This window comes from Genypterus blacodes, unplaced genomic scaffold (genome assembly GCF_046128005.1).
Source record: "Genypterus blacodes isolate CSIRO-AG114 ecotype Tasmania unplaced genomic scaffold, CSIRO-AGI_Gbla_v1 ptg000070l_1, whole genome shotgun sequence".
NCBI classification, from domain to species: Eukaryota; Metazoa; Chordata; class Actinopteri; order Ophidiiformes; family Ophidiidae; genus Genypterus; species Genypterus blacodes.
The window spans coordinates 4,341,542-4,357,500 of NW_027466880.1; the positions used below are offsets into that span (position 1 = coordinate 4,341,542).

The window sequence follows — 15,959 nt, forward strand, 5'->3', positions numbered from 1 at the left end:
GGTGCTTCCATGGTAGTCTATAAATAAATATATTTTTAAATCTCTGCTTTAATAATATCAGTGACTGCTGCTTATATCACCTATGGGAATTGGTGTACGTGTAGTTTATTTGGGCAACGCGGCGTTCATTTCGGTTCGGTCTTTTGAAATGAACACTACATTACCCAGAAGGCATTTCGCCCCGATACAAGCTGGCTCCCTGCTAGCTGGGAGTGTTTCCCATTTAAACAAACACGGTCCTGCCGAAGATGGCGGAGAGTTTGTAGAGACGTAAAAGAAACTGCTCTACTCAATGAAAGCGTCGAAGCCGGTGAGTTTTTCTGAATTTGTGTCTTAACGTGGTTATACACCAGTTTTCAACAATTCTCTTAATATTTGTTTGGACGCGGAAATTGGTCACACAGCAGTTTGTGTTGCTCCGTTTCCGAGCAGGCTGTGGTTTGTCGCCACCGTGATACAACGAACCTCCTCACCAGTGTTTATTTGTTATAGAATGTTTGTTACACAATATTTGTTTTGTTAACATGAATTAAACCAAATAATCCGTTATTCGTATCGTATCGTTTTTCTATCAATGCGGCCTTTGTTGGTGATAATTTTCATTATTCCGCTGCAAAGTTTATGAGATTTCGCTGTGTGCTTCATGACTGGCGATGAGTGAACTCGTTTGTTCCCATCTACATAAGTAAACGTTAACTTTACTTTCATTAGGTTGCTATTTTGACTCTTCAACTAGACTTGATCGCTATCACTTATTTATATTTTAGACTCGACAGACTAAGTCGCCTCTACCGAGGAGTTCGTAAGAACGCACCTTTGTGTGTTGTTCGAGCTTATTGTGTGAACTGAACGTGTGTTGGTTGTGTGTGTGTTGGTTGTTTCGTGGTTCACTCTGTAAGTAATGGAGGGTAAACCCACCTCAACACACCCACACATGTGTACACACATCTTTGTTCGTGGGACAGTTTTCTTGCCCTTTAACCTGAAACACACAACAGCACTAACTAGCGTAAAATACGCCCAGCGACTGCAAGTCATAATTTATCAAGTTTATATTTACCAATACATCACGGAGCTCCATGGCTGACAAGCAAACTTGAACTGCTCAGCGTGGCTGCTATGGAGAATCCACATCTGTTCTTTATTTGCCGGGCTGTAGTGAGATTTCGTATCTGTGATTGTAATGGTGGGTATAATGGCCCATCACAATATGATAAATGTGACTTTTCGCTGATAATAAATCATATTTAGGCATGTGTAGGAGAGTTGTGTGTTTCAGCGTCCACGAGAAGGAACACTCAGGGGGTTCAGTAGCATTTGCAGAAAGCGGTTCAGATAGGAAAACGCATTCTTTCTTCCGACTATACAAGGTGTGTACGTTTCGCTCACTTTGGAAGGCTGCAGGAGGACATTCTTTGAGAGCCTACTCGTGTGCTCAGACAGTCTGGAGGTAGGTTAGACATTGTACTAAAAAAGGTTGCGGTCTAGGTGCGCTGTCGCTGTCTTCCCCTGGGGCCATCCTTGCCAGTACTTGCAGCCATTTACCACTCAGTACTTCATTCCCTGTGACAGTCTTTGAAATGATGTAGTTATTTAAGTTGTGCCCGGTTGCCTGATATTTAAATCCATACATGCCCACATAGGTGTGATGTTAAGATAATATGGATATTTAAATGATTTATACACGGGATTTAATGTGTAAGAATAATGGTACGCCCAACTTTCAGTCCTCAGATGGACTAACCTCGCTTTATTTTGACTCTGATGGAATGCCATTTGTCAAACCCATGTATGTGGTATATTTGTGGTGGTAGGATGACCACTGTGGGAACCTGTCCGATGAACTGCTTCTGCTCATATTCTTGGCAAATGGAGCCCCTTGTCCCTATTCTCTGTCCCTTTATCTACCGCTTTCTTTCTCCCTCACACTGGGTGTCAGGCTGCGTTAACAATGAATCAATCTTTGGGGGGATTCTTTGACTGCAGATGGGGCGAAGAAGTGACTTGGATGCATAGCTTTTGCTCTTTGTCTGTCGGCCCCTGTGCTCTCAATAATTCATTAACTTATCACTTTTTCTCATGGGAGAAGCCTTCTGCGGTTCCAATTGCTTGACAGTTAATGTACCATCCATTGATTTATTGATATCTAGCTCAGTTATGCTCAGTTTCTGTTGAGGATGAATACTTTGGCCTCACGTCAACAACGAAATCAAAAAGTTGCATTTATTTCTCTGGAGACGGCCCCCTGACTGTTTCACCCACTGCTCAGTACAGAGTGGGTATGATAAGTATAAAGTGCTCTATGCAGTTAGTTATTCCATCGGTTTATCTGGCTAAATAGCAATTATGTCCAACCGGTTCTGTGTACTCAATGAAATTCATGTGTGCCCAAATCTTCTTCATTAAATAAACAATGGGAGAAGATTTTCAAAACATGTTATAAGCATTTTTGTAGAATGAGCTCTAAAGGATTTCAAATAAACATTTCTGCGGCATCGCTATGGGCTGGCAGATGTTTTGAGAAAATAAAGGAAAGTGTGTGCGGAACTTTTGTGTCACAGAGGCACAGATTCTGATAACTCCAAACACACTTTGTCAAGTTTTTGTCATTGATATTTGAAGAGCAGACATTCTTTGAGTGTTTTCCTCACCCTGTGCGACCAAACATTGCAAGAAAGAGAGATACGCCTTTTGTAGCTGGCTGCCAATTAGTCATGTGGAATGTGTGTTCAACGCAAGATTAATAGCTGGGTAGATGAGTGGTGGCTCAGGGAGGACTCTTGATGACGCAGAGCTGAACGTAAATCCTGATTGTTTCCCTAATTGAAATATGACTCCTTGGTCATAGCACCTTTCTGTTTGGGTAAACCAACAGGGAGTGTAGGCGGGGTTGAAGCAGATAAGAGCACTGGAGTGGCTACCTGGAAATCTACTGTTTTGTCGCCCATCTCAAGGTCATACGTGCCGTGATGCTGATGGTGTTGTGTGTTTATTGAAGTGCCTGCCCTGTGTGTTTGGTTGGGCACAACAGGTAGGCTCGTCTTTTACTGACAATCCCCGAGTAGCTAAATATAGACAACTCTGCTCAGCAAGACAGTCGTGTTTCCACTGCTAAAATATTTACAGGTACGTCGCTTGTACAAGTGAAAGTATGACATGAGAGCTGCTGACACCAGATTGTCATTCACTATTCAGGGGACGCACAACAGCCACCTTACGGCATCCCAAGTCTGCCCACACAGTCTGTACTCTGACTCCATTTAAAGTCAGATCTACCTTCATCCCCTCTCTTCTTCTTCTTCTTCTTCTTCTTCTTCTTCAAATTTGAGGTAATACCCAAATGTTAGGCTTGTTGAGCCATATGTTAGCCATGCACACTTCTTAAAGCCAAACGGGCAGCCTGAAGCAATCATTGCACCCAATTCCAGTTTATAACCAGCAAGCCTTTGGAACAGTTTACTCTCTGTAGTTGTCATTGATTGGTCGAAGGCAAGAGTTTATTAGGGAAGGAGGTGCCAAGAGCTTTGTCCCCCTCCCTCCCTTGCCCTTCCTCTTTAACTTCAACTCCCCCTTTAACTTTCTCTCCCCCAGTTGAAGAATGCTTGTAAAACGGGTTCACCTGAACAAGCCAGTGGGAGGGTAGCACCGTGTCTTAGGTTTTTCTTTTTTTTTTACTATTGTAAAATGTTAGCAAGACCTTGTTTGTGTTTTGTTTAGGGCCCCCTTTTATATATTAAAAAACCTTTGGGGGAGAGACAGCACGAGTGAAAAAAGGTTTGGTTTGCGAGATAACTGCTACCAGATGCTCCCCCTGTCTGTTAGGCAGCCCAGAGAGCAAAGAAAGGGGAAAGAGAGGCTTGTGAAGAGAAAAGAAAAAGAGGCTGTCATTTCTGGATGAACTTCTCAACTGTTACACGGAGACCTTTCTTTTCTTCTACCCTCTCTGTCTCCCTGTGCCGCAACTATCACGCTCCTTGCCGATGTTTAATCTACCTCCATCTTCAAGGGTGCAATAAGCCATGATTAAAATAGGGGTGCATTCTTGCAGCCAAAATGGCCTTGATCATTACTTAGTTTGCAAGCGTCTGGGCTTTACCAGTTGAAACCTTTCACAGTTTCACACTTTGAAAAGTTCAGACTCAAGTTCAACTATTTGGAGGTGTCCGGAGTCTGAACCGGGGGAGGTGGGGGCACAACACAAACCCACAACACAAGGCACACCATTCCCACACCACAAACGTAAGTGCAGGTGAAAATGTCGTCCCCCTGTGCTGTAATTTAATATCAACGGCAAAAAAAGGCACAGAGCATTGTCGCACTCACTTTTACTGTAGATTGTTGGTTGGTGCTCTTAAATAGATTCCATTGTGTTGTATCGTATTGTTTAATTCAGTACAAAAACAAGCTAAACTTGAGTATCTGTGGTTGTCTGCCTGGGGACGCTTGCGTCCTGTCAGTGATGTTTGGTCTTAGAGGCTTCATCCAGTAGTCTCTGGACCAGCAGAGAGTACCCACCCTGGAGTAGGACCTTAAACTGGTTCAGGAATTAAACTGAACTAAAATGCAAAGTCTCTCAAAGTTACTCAGTGGCACATTTTTACTCATGGCAAAGATGAAATGGTTTGATAGTAGACAGTAAGCAAGACTGTAAGGACACTATCTTCTAATTTGCAATTTGCAATTATGATCATTCTTTTTCCTTTATTGCAGCCTTTAGTTCAATGGAAAGGCAAGTCTTGAACAGGCATATACTGCAGCATGTCATATGTCAGATATTGTATATCTTGATAGTTTTTTCTGTAACACTGTGACTTGTATCAGAACTGCTGTTCACCCTGCATGTCAGGTGATGTCAATCCTGTTTATGCGGCACGACAACTCATAACATTTCTATGACGCGCAAAACTTTGCAACAATGTCTGACATCAATTATCAAAGAATACAGTCAGAGGTGCTCATTAGTCCACTCCAATGTGTTGCTGGATTTGCAAGACAACTTTTGTCAAGTGATAGCCACGTGTCTGTTCGGCTTGTTTGGAGCTTGAATTTGATCCATTCAGTTCCACCAGTTATTCTTTAAAATCTCAGCGTGAACAAAATGGCTGTAGAAAAAGATCCTCCTTCATTAAGGAGCAACAACCGTGTACTGCACTTAAACATGTAGCCACTCATCAGCTGGATGATTGTATTATTCAAAGCTACGGATTCGGTTTGAATTAGGGTAGGGGGGAGTTGTAAGGTATTTTCACACCCACGTGGTTTAGCTCAGTTCAAACTCGACTTGGGTTGATTTCCCTTCATGGTGCAGTTCATGTGAGGAGGTCAGAGCATGTCGATCGTATTTGGGCACAGACCAAAACAAACAAGACTCCTTCAGAATTCCTCTGGCCAGCCTCAAATGAGCAAGTCATTTGTGGTGTGAGCAATGCTTCTAACTAGCTCTGACTGTAACTCAACTGGGAAATGGAATCAGTCATTGATCTTCAACCAGATTAGACTAGGTAGGCATAGTTAATGAAGAAAACAACACCTTTGACCACATCTTCAGATTAACATCATGCTAGCACGCCCCCTCTTGACATGATGCAGAACGTGTGGTTTCTGAAATGCTGTCTTGACGTGAGTTCAATCTCTGCATTATGTTGGCAGGGTTTGGCTTCTGCATGGTCCAAATTGTGGCTACAACTAGGAACATTTCCAGAGAATTGTGTTCATGGGTCTCAAAAAGCCTAAACGGCTCTAGACATTGTGTTAAAAGAAAATACTTTAAGTGTGCAGTTCTGGTAAACTAAATTAAAAGTAAAATAAACGGCACATTAAGTTGAGTAATGATCGCCTTTGGGTTCTTCAGTTCTGCTTGATTAGTTGTGATACTGATGCTCCCTCCAGTGTGTGTAGCTGAAGTAGGTAGCGGCCTTTCAGGAGCATTCACTTTACGCCTGTGAATGAGGTGAATTTGACCAATGTTGATGAGAAGGTTTGTATGAAAACAGATGCACAATATTCTCTCAAGAACTCAGCTTTTAAAGTGCAGTTAAGTGTGAACGCACAGACACACTGGGTTTGTTTGTATGTGCATACCGGTCAAGCAGACAAAAACCTTCATAAAGTCAAGTTCACTGTCCAAGTATAAAACACCACAATTCTTTACCCAAACACTTTGTGTGTTTACGTGCACGCTATGGTGTTTTTTCTTTCTGGAGTAAGATTAAGTGAAGAAACCAAAGGAAGCTGTATACTTGGATGGCATTGATAGGATTCCTTTCTTCACTTGTTCACTTTACAGCTTCCTTTTGTCCCGCTGCAACTCAAAGGTTGGACCTGACTTTTGTCCAAGGCTGGAACACATTCATGTGCAAAAGATCAAAGGGAACAAGGCAAGACATTGAACTAACCGTCACCGACATCTAACCTCAGCGAAAGTAACCTAAACTAAATCGCACCAAGATCAACAAGATTTTGCTGCCTATTTTGGTCTTGGTCCCTATTTTAAGTCACTTTGTTATATTCTGAATGCCGTCGTGTGAAAGGTTGAAAGACTGCGGCAGAGACCAACCGTAACTGAATCGTTGGAGGATATGACGGATGTGACTTTGTTGCATTCAACCCAAGTTGGTTTTGTCTAATGTTTAGTTTCTCGTTTGTTTTTTAAAAGGTAGAAATTAAAATTGCCTGGGTTAGCATGTGTCATCTTTTACCTTTGCCCCTCTTAATGTCAGGGTCTTGATTAGCAGTGGAGGACTAATACCTCAGCACATCGGAACAGAGTCACAGTGCCACCGAGTCAAAAACAAACTCTGGGTTGGATTGTGGCTCAGTGTGCACGAGTCTGTATGCAGTCAGGCTCAGGGGCACCTATTTGATTCCTGAGGAGGCACCCATTCCTCAGTGTTGTGATGCAAGCACCGCCCCTCTGTCCTCTCGCATTCGCTTTCTCCGTCTGTTTTTCAGCACTCGGTCCTCATGACCTTCTGATCCAGCCTGTCCTCATAAGTCATTTAAACACACTTTTAATAGTGTGAACCTGGATCTGGGCGGTATGTGCTGGACAAACCGCTTGCTAGACTCCGCAAAGCACTGAGGATGAAGAGACGACGAGGGAGAATGAAAATGGAGGGCAAAAGTAGCAGATCTATTGGGTTTGAAATGTTGGAGCTTTTAATGATCCATTATTTCATTGCTTATCTGTACTCGTGTCAACTTGTGCTGGTTTGAATAATGATCTTCGTATGACAGAGGGTACATTTTCTCTATTTGCTTTCAGTTAAGATAGTGGTTTAGTCAGATGTTCAAGACCCTTGCACACTCAACAAAATCGGTGTAGCTGATGGTATTTGAATAAATCCAGCTCGAGTAATGCTTTTCATTCTCGCTGTACCTCATCTCTGGAATCCTTTTCACCACGGCTCTGTCAACACATGAAACTGGCCAGTTGAAAGAAAGGAAAAGGAGTAGTAAGGGGAAAACGGGAGGTGGGAGGGGTGTAAGTTGGGAAACTGGCGTCAGACCCTCTTTTGAGTGGAATTCTTTGCAGGGGTCAGAGTTCAGGCACTGCAGTGTGGTGCTGTGATTGGCTGAGGAAAGGTGAAATGAAAACCACAGTAAACTTTTGACCCCAGAGCAGGAGCGCTGCAGGAACGCCCAGCGCCAGGTCTGGCGTGGTGGAACAGAGCCCGCACTCTTCCTGTGTTTACTCCATCAATCCAGCAGGGACGGAGGGAAATGAGGAGGGGGAGGGAGCACAGAGAGGGGAGGAGAGGGAGAGAAACACAAGAGCAAAGTGGGATGGAGGAAGGGAAGAGAAAATCATCAGAGCTGTTCTGCAGTCTGAAAATGAATGTCTGCTTTTCCACTGAGCAGCATACAAACACACTTTACTGAACATGCTGCTTTTGGATAGCAAAGGTGAAACTACGTACAGCTTTGTTTGAGAGGAGGCGGTTTGATAATACAGCCGAATATAATTGACGTAGCGCTGAATTATCTGTGGCTAGATGAGATTTGTTCTCTCACAGAATCTGAATCAGCAGCTAGTGAAGACGAGTGTTATCAGACAGGGCAGGCTGCAGGCTGATCAGGCTCAGGCGCTTTGACTTGCCAGATAAAAGGCTGTTTAGCCATTGATTAATGAACTAATTTCCATAATATTAGCCCCATGTGATCGCAGCCACTTGCTCGGTCTCTTGGACATTGCTGAGTCTTATCAACTTGCCATATAACCGAGCAGAGAACATGGAGCGTTTCATTTCACGTCAGGCATAGTTGACATTTTCTGGATAGATGCACTGCTGCAGTTGTGCTATGCAGGGAGGATTGGCTGGTTGTGTTGGAGTCCGCGTGGGTCCTGTCGTGCTCCTTTCTGCTCTTTGTCCACAGTAATGATGGATAGACGCATGTGTGGCACAAATACACACACAGTGGAATCTGCCATCTCTTTGTTTGCGCCTTCATTTATTTTCCCTGGTTTCTCTACACTTTGCAGTATGTGTCAGGAAAAATTGAGGTGTGTTTGTGTGTGTGTGTGTGCGTGTGCATGCGTGTTTTTTAATATGAATACGCAAAGAAGATATTTGATATTAAGATATCATAACTGGCTTGTTACTGGCAGAAGGCCGTTTCCAGTACTTACTCGGCTTCTTCCTCGCCTTCACAAATTGGTCGCATAAATATTTCCGCTTCTGCCTGCCTCTGCCGACACACTCCACTCTTTTCCCAAACTATGGGCCATTTCCCTCTGTGAGTTATTGCACATATGGACATCTCTGTACTGTTTACATGAGGAATTATAAAGATGCGATGAACACCGGACCGCTTCGCAAATCTTTTCCTCAAAAATATGTCCATGTTTGTTTTCCAGCACATGCGTGGTTGGTTCACCTTCTGATGACAAAATGTCTGTTGCACGTAGCCTGGGGTGGACGTGGAAAGTATAACACCGGCTGAAAACCGTCTTAATCCACTTTTACATGTGTGTAAGCTGCATACTGTGTGTGTTTGTGTCAGGGTAAAGCTCTATGGCAATTCTTTCTGTATGTTGTTGTGTGTGACTTTCTGCTGTCTTCTCTTAAGCTCGCAGCACCACCAAGGTGCAAATTTTGCTTTAAAAAATCCAAATAAGTGAAAGTTATGAAAGTGTTTATGTGACTGGACTATCTTACCAGACCAGGTTAGGTCTGGTCTGGTCAGGTTACTAGGTTAGATTTTGGTTTGGTAGATGAATGGAATGATGATTATTCTCTACAAATGCAGTGGGAACACAAAACACATTTTTGCTTTTTGGAACTTGCTGGGTTTTGAAAGCTATCTGTTCACTTGTCAAAATTTTCTCCCACTTTTCTCACATGTGCACACATGCTAGGCACATGTTGTCGTCATATTCATTCCTGAATGACAGTGTGTGATAGCACTATTAATCTTGCCACTTTAGTGCCACTAGTCAACCCTGCATTAAATCATGACCGAGGCTGCAACAAAATGTCAACTAGGATCTACAAACTCAGGATGTGATATTCAGACTAGTGTGAGGTTCACTTCCACTAATCCCAGTGTATGGCTTGAAGTGGGAGGAGGTGGAGCAGCTCTTTCAAGAAAAACAGGAAGTCATTCTGTCCTTGTTTCCCTTTTGCAGTATTTGTTGCTTTATTTGTGTGTGTGTGTGTGTGTGTGCGTGTGTGTGCGTGTGTGTGTGTGTGTGTGTGTGTGTGTGTGTGTGTGTGTGTGTGTGTGTGTGTAGAATAATAATTTGAAGCAGGCTACTCCAGGTAGTAAAAAGTCATTTCATTTCTTTCCTCACCACCAAAACTCCACTTGGCCTGCCGTCTCAGTTCTGATGGAGACAGACTGAGCTCTTGTGTGTTTTTTGGGGGGCTCTGTGTGCCCCGGTATGTGTGATCTTTGTTTTGGGTGGGCCAGTGTTTATTGTTGGACCTGCCAGTCGTTGTCTCAGTGAGCTCAGATTGCAGGCTTTATTTCAGGCGGAGCTGGAATGTCCTCACTATTCTGGTCCTAACTGACTGAGTGACACTGCTGCAGTTCTGGCCGTAGCCCAGCAGACTGCTTCTTCTCTCTCCTCCCCTCCCCCTCCCTATTTTTCCTCCCCCTCCCCTTTATCCGTCTCAGTGTGCCTTCTTGACTCCTCCTCCACTCCACCTCCCCCAGTTCATACCCTTGTATTGACTACATCTCCTGGGCTGAATTATATTTCCCTTCCCCTAGTTGCACATGGGTTTGCTTGTACCTGCTTAAACACTCAAGTTGAAGGAAATGCAACTACATTTCATTTAAATGGGATTAAGCTAACATTATAAAATAGAAGCTGGATGAAATAGCATTCTCTCGCCAGTTTTTGTGATTTAATTTGGTGCCCTTAACGCTGACTCAGATTTATCCTCAACAGAAAAGGAAAACCATGGTACTGCAGTTTGACAGCAGGTGAAAACTTGCATTAGCTCACTAGCAGGGTAGGGTTTTACTTCTTAATCATTTTGTATTCTATATGAGTGCAACCACAACAAAATAAGCAAGTCACATAATAAAGAATTGAAATGATCATCACAGCACAGCAGACCGAAGAGCAAGTAGTAAAACATAAAACATATACAGTACATACATACAGGTATATGATTGGTTTGTCTCAGTCCCCTCCTTCAATTCAGCTTGGGTTTGCAGGACAATGCAACTTTCTTGCCTTGTGATGAAGTTGAGATTTTGAGAAGGTGGGTGATGGCAACAACAGGGGGCTGGTTGGTTGGTGGTCTAACAGGTCTGCAGAAGCTGCTGGAATGGCTTCAGATGCCCTGATGTGGTTATAGGACGAAGCCTTCACACTAAGGCATTCACATGGCTGAATGAAGTGATACGTGAAGCCAAGTGAAGTGATAGGAGCAAGCAGAGTTGTGTTTGATCGATGTGATGGCGTCATGGTGTATGGCCTTATATATGTATAATTAAAGTTCTAACGTACATCTTAACATACGATGTGATAGTAGGATGATTTGTTGAGTCTTAGCTGAATTGTATAACTTGGCATCGCTAAGGTTCTGAAGGTGTGAGTAGGAATCGGGAAGAGAGGGAACAGGACTGATAAACAGAATATGTAAATGGGGTGGATGGGTGGCCACATTTCCAGGAAAGGGAAGTGATGACGCAGTGGAACAGGCAGAGAGAGGATGCAAACAGGATGCTATCTGCTGTGGCTTCCTGTGTAATTTTAGAAATCAGGTTTCACCATGAATTTTGTTGACAGCAAAATGTATGAAAAATGTCATATGTCAGATTTCACTAGATGTAATATCTTTTTATTGTCTCTCTTCATTTAGGCCATGTGGACACATTGAAGCTGCTCTTGACGCTGGATGGAGCTTGACTGGGGCTTGTACAGGCCAAGGTAAACATTTAGTCGAAAAACCACACACACACACACTCACATTATCTGTTCACACCAGTTTATTTTTAACCGTGAGTTGCAGTATTGTGCACATTGATATCTGCACATCTTTGCCTCGTCTCTGAGCAACTTAAACATTTTGAGAAGGAGCGCATTCAGGGTCATGGCATGCTGCTTAGCCTGTTGTGACTTTAGTGAGCTGCTGTAGATCAACTGTCACACTCCTCTTGAGTTATTGAGTTATTGTCTAATTGGTCTTGTTGTTGTTTAAGGTTGTTGACTCTTTGTTTGTAAAAAATGATTACTAATGGGTTAACTAATGGCACTTGCTATTGTGAGCATATATCAGTAAACCATGCCTCCCTTGAGAACTCACATGTTTTGCTTCAGTTCTATGCTACAAGGATTCATAAGAAAACCCTGCCTGCCTGTTAAAACCTGTTTACATGTGGGTCCCTTGGGTCCTGAACATTGTTTCCAAATAAGAGTAGAAAAACACACATCCCTGCTTAGCATTCCATGATCCCTGAAGGACTCCAAACAGCCCCCTGCCCTGTTTGTTTGTTTCAGGATGTGAGTTTGGGGCCGATCTGTCTTTCTTGTTGATCTCATCTCATCCCACCGCTCCATAATTGAGCCTTAGGACAGAAAGCAGGGAAGTAAGAGAGGGAGGGATGGCAGAGGGATAGAAAGACATCGACTGACAGTAGGACAGACAGATTAAGAGAGGTGCGTTGAAAGGTAGATAACCAGGAAGCATGTCGTGCAGATTTATGGCGCAGAGTGTGCTGGAGACTTTGTGCACTTCTCGTAGTAATGGTGGTGGTAGTGAGTTACCGGGCTGCATGTCCAGGCCTGCCTTTGCGGCGCTGAAGTTGCATAATGGCTCCTATCCTGTCCTGCACTTTTCCACTCTGCAATGAGCTCATCTGTAGTTGAGGAGTCGTCGTGTCTTTCTGTTTTGTACATGCACACAGAATTGTGTGTAGCCTTGTATCGCACACTCCAGCTTTTGTACGTGCTTCTGGGTGGGAAGGGGAAAGAGCAGTGACCTTAGAGGCAGGTTACAGGGGTTTCCTCTTACATGAACTCTGAGAGGTTCAATCACAGGGCAGTGCCAGAGCAAGCAAACAAGGGCAGGGTCCTCAGCCCCGCACTGCTACTCCCGGGTAGGGAGAAAGAAAACCAGATCACAACCCAATGGAAGAAGAAATGGCTGTTGTAGAGTAACGTGAATAATGATAATAATAGATCCTTTTTCTAGCCACTAGAATATGAATTGTCCCATCAAGTGGCGTTTTTCCACTGCTGGTGAATCTTACCTGTAGAGCTGTACCGATAGAGCCCTTATGGGTGCTCTCTGCACTGCTGGGGTATTGTTTCCATTGAAGTGGAGCCTTCCAGCACAGGGCGGGCTGAGCGGTGGTTTAAAGTTTGTTATGAGGAAGGGAACAGACTAATGCAGATAAAGCTTTATAAAAAAAACAATTACACTTTCACTTATATAGTTAAGTTGTGGCGCATTAGCAGTGACATTAGCGCTTTATTTATGTATGAATGTATGTATGTACAGTATGTATGTATTTATGGGGACCATTCTCTCAGTCTGTAACACAGCAAACACACGGTCCACCACACTTTGCTGTGGAGAAACTCATTACTTTTCAGTCGGTGCACTCGTTGTGGTCTGTTTAAGCAGAGCCGATGATTAAAATGAAATTCCATTGACTTAGGAACTGCTTGATGGATTGTATGTATGCCAAACGGAAGTGTGACTCATAGTGGTCTAGAAAACAGAGGAATGAATGTCCTGCTGCACACCAACCCCTCCAGATATTGTACAGTTTGTGCATAGACTTGGTTAGTTGTTGTGTTTTTTTCCCCCTGATAGTCGCTGCTACCAAGGGCCAAAAAAATGGGGTATGGGCCCCCTTTAGCTTGCCTCAAGTCAGCTTTGAGCTCAGTGGAAAAGGGCCATACATTGTTTGTAGACTGGACAAGGCTGAACAGTGTGTATTTTGTGTTCTTGCAGTTTCATGCTGAGGAATATCTGGCTTCCAGGGATAATAGTTAGCTCTTCTCGTTTGTGCCACTACATGTCTGAGCATGCAGATGTAGTAGTAGGAACCTTTTTTTTTCGTGTTAAATATGCTGTGTGTGCGCTAGTTGCTGCTACTGCTGGAGTGGTATCATTTGGCTCCAGCTCTCGTGGGCAGGCTGGCTGAACGCAGGATGACCCATCTCCCCTGAGGCTCCAAATCACTACATCATCATCAGTTGCTCCTTGCAGTGGAACAGATGAGATTTCACTCCCATCAAGCACTAGGCAGGAACCAAGGCTGCTTTACTAACTGTAGTTTACCCCCATAAATCTGTAGGAATCTCCTGTACAATCTACTCCTCCTCTGAAAAGCACTTCCATTCTAATCTATAGTTTAGGGATTTTGTAGTTTTGTCCCATAACTTGACGGCTAGCTTTCAAGCACTTCCTGTATTTGGCATTAATAGACTCAGCAAACGGCAGACGATGAGGGCCCTCACCAGTCCACAGTTTGCCTTTCATTCAATTGTAAAATCACATTGCAACCACTTGGTGATGTTACACTGCTTGTGTGTTTGAGTACATGATGTCTTTGTGCTTTCAGGTGCTGATATGCGCTGAAGATGAGTGGTTTAGGAGACAACTCATTGGAGCCCCTGTGCTCTGACCGCAAACGTAAACTGTCCACCTGTGACACACCAGGCTTAGGGTGAGTGCTGAAACTTTTCCAAAAGTTTTTCATCTCTGCATTGACCGCTTCTGCATTTGCTCTCCATGTCAGCAAACATGTGAGGTCACTCCCTCACGTCAACATCCCTACCCCCAGTTCAAACCAGCCTCTGCCACTCACAGCCATCTGAAGCATCTGAGCCTTGGCTGTATGCAGGACATAATGGATGTGGGGAGGTGAGGTTGTCATGGTAACATGTCTAATCCCTCCGGTGCCCTGGCAGGTGTGACAAGCGTCGGAGGGAACAGGAGAGCAAATACATCGAGGAGCTGGCTGAGCTCATCTCCGCCAACCTCTCCAACATCGACAGCTTCAACGTCAAGCCTGACAAATGTGCCATCCTCAAGGAGACTGTGAGGCAGATCAGACAAATCAAAGAGCAAGGTATCCCCGCTGTGTGTCTGAAGAGTAAAATGTGTACAAGTTAGGCTCTGTCTCATCACTAGCCCTACTGTGGGCGATAATGGCAGTGATGAAGAGTGTGTGGTTCATGGTCAGGCTGCTTTAGACAGCTAGTCAGTTTGACTGTTTGTGTTGCTGGTGGTAAATCAACAGCAGTAATTGAGACCTATCCCTGGTGATCATGGCTCAAGGCTGCTAGTGACAGCGTGGATCTGTTTATGCCAAAGGCTGTCTCTGTACGAGACTAATGATGCTGGGCAAGCCAGAATTTACCACCAGACCTTGTAAAGAATCATCAGTCCTATCCATTGTCCCATTTCCTATCATTTTGAAATTATCATTTGATCAATCAATGGTTGGATAAGCACCTGTTGTCTCTGCGCTCAGATGATATCTATGTGGTTAAGTGTGTGAAGGAAAAAAGACACAGGAATCAGATTGGAATTTACCTAAAGGGTCACAGCTGGCTACTGCTGGCCGCACGGTTGTGCAGCCAGGTTGCCATAGTTACAAGATGGGAATGATGGAGGGTCTCTTTATATTTCTTCCTTTTTCTGTCTTTTGTCCATTTTACACAATGTTTTTCCCTCCTGCAGTTGATAACCCTTTCATACTTGTTTTCTCTGGCACATTCCCCCTTCAATATTTTTGATGTATAAATTAATTCACATTGATGTGAAATTTTAACTTAGATGGTCTGTTACGTTTTCTCTTGCTTTGTGTAACACTACATGCACTAACCCACTTTGCTGGTATCTAACAAAGCCTCAGACACATGGTGATTTTAAAAATAGAAAGGCATGATAACTATGCATCTACAGTGTGACTTGTGCTGCCACCTGGTGGTTAGAAAACGTACTTTTGAACTGGACTCTGGGCTCTGTTTTTAGTGTTTTTCTGAATAGATTCTCTAGGGTGAACATAATGATTAACATTTTTGAAATGTACTAAATAGAGAATATAAGTAGGATTTCATTTACAAGACACAATAAACCGAGTCAGTAACCAAAGGTAGAGCTGTGAACTTTGCCTCCATCAGTCCTATTCAAACATATTTTCTCTTTACCTCTACCATCTTCCATCTACATAACGCCTGGTTTTGTATGAAATAGATTAGCAACATTAAGACCTCGGAGCAATATTAAAAAATATAGATGGTTGATATCTAATAATATGTGTAATCACAGTAGTTTACTAATAATCAGTTGTATTTCTTATGTTTTCAGGGAAGGGCTCTTGTGGTGATGACGATGTCCAAAAGGCAGATGTATCCTCTACTGGTCAAGGGGTCATAGACAAGGACCATCTGGGACCGCTGCTCCTACAGGTCAGCCTGGGGGCATTAGCTGGGCGGCAAAAGGCAAACACCAATAGGCTGCTGCCCTTCCATATCCTGGATC

General features: G+C 43.6%; 1 protein-coding gene across 3 annotated transcripts in view; it reads left to right on the plus strand.

The window, feature by feature from the left end:
* The first annotated feature begins 221 nt into the window (after positions 1-221).
* LOC143005271 (nuclear receptor coactivator 3-like) overlaps positions 222-15,959 on the plus strand; it is a 26,713-nt gene continuing 10,975 nt past the window's right edge. For 2 of the 3 annotated variants that reach the window (XM_076156567.1, XM_076156569.1), the window contains exons 1-5: positions 222-310; positions 11,319-11,386; positions 14,032-14,136; positions 14,381-14,541; positions 15,786-15,886. In XM_076156567.1, coding sequence (XP_076012682.1) covers positions 14,051-14,136; positions 14,381-14,541; positions 15,786-15,886 — 348 coding nt within the window. In that variant the 5' untranslated portion in view covers positions 222-310; positions 11,319-11,386; positions 14,032-14,050. The remainder of the gene's footprint in view (positions 311-11,318; positions 11,387-14,031; positions 14,137-14,380; positions 14,542-15,785; positions 15,887-15,959) is intronic. The other variant, XM_076156568.1, reaches the window with a different exon arrangement.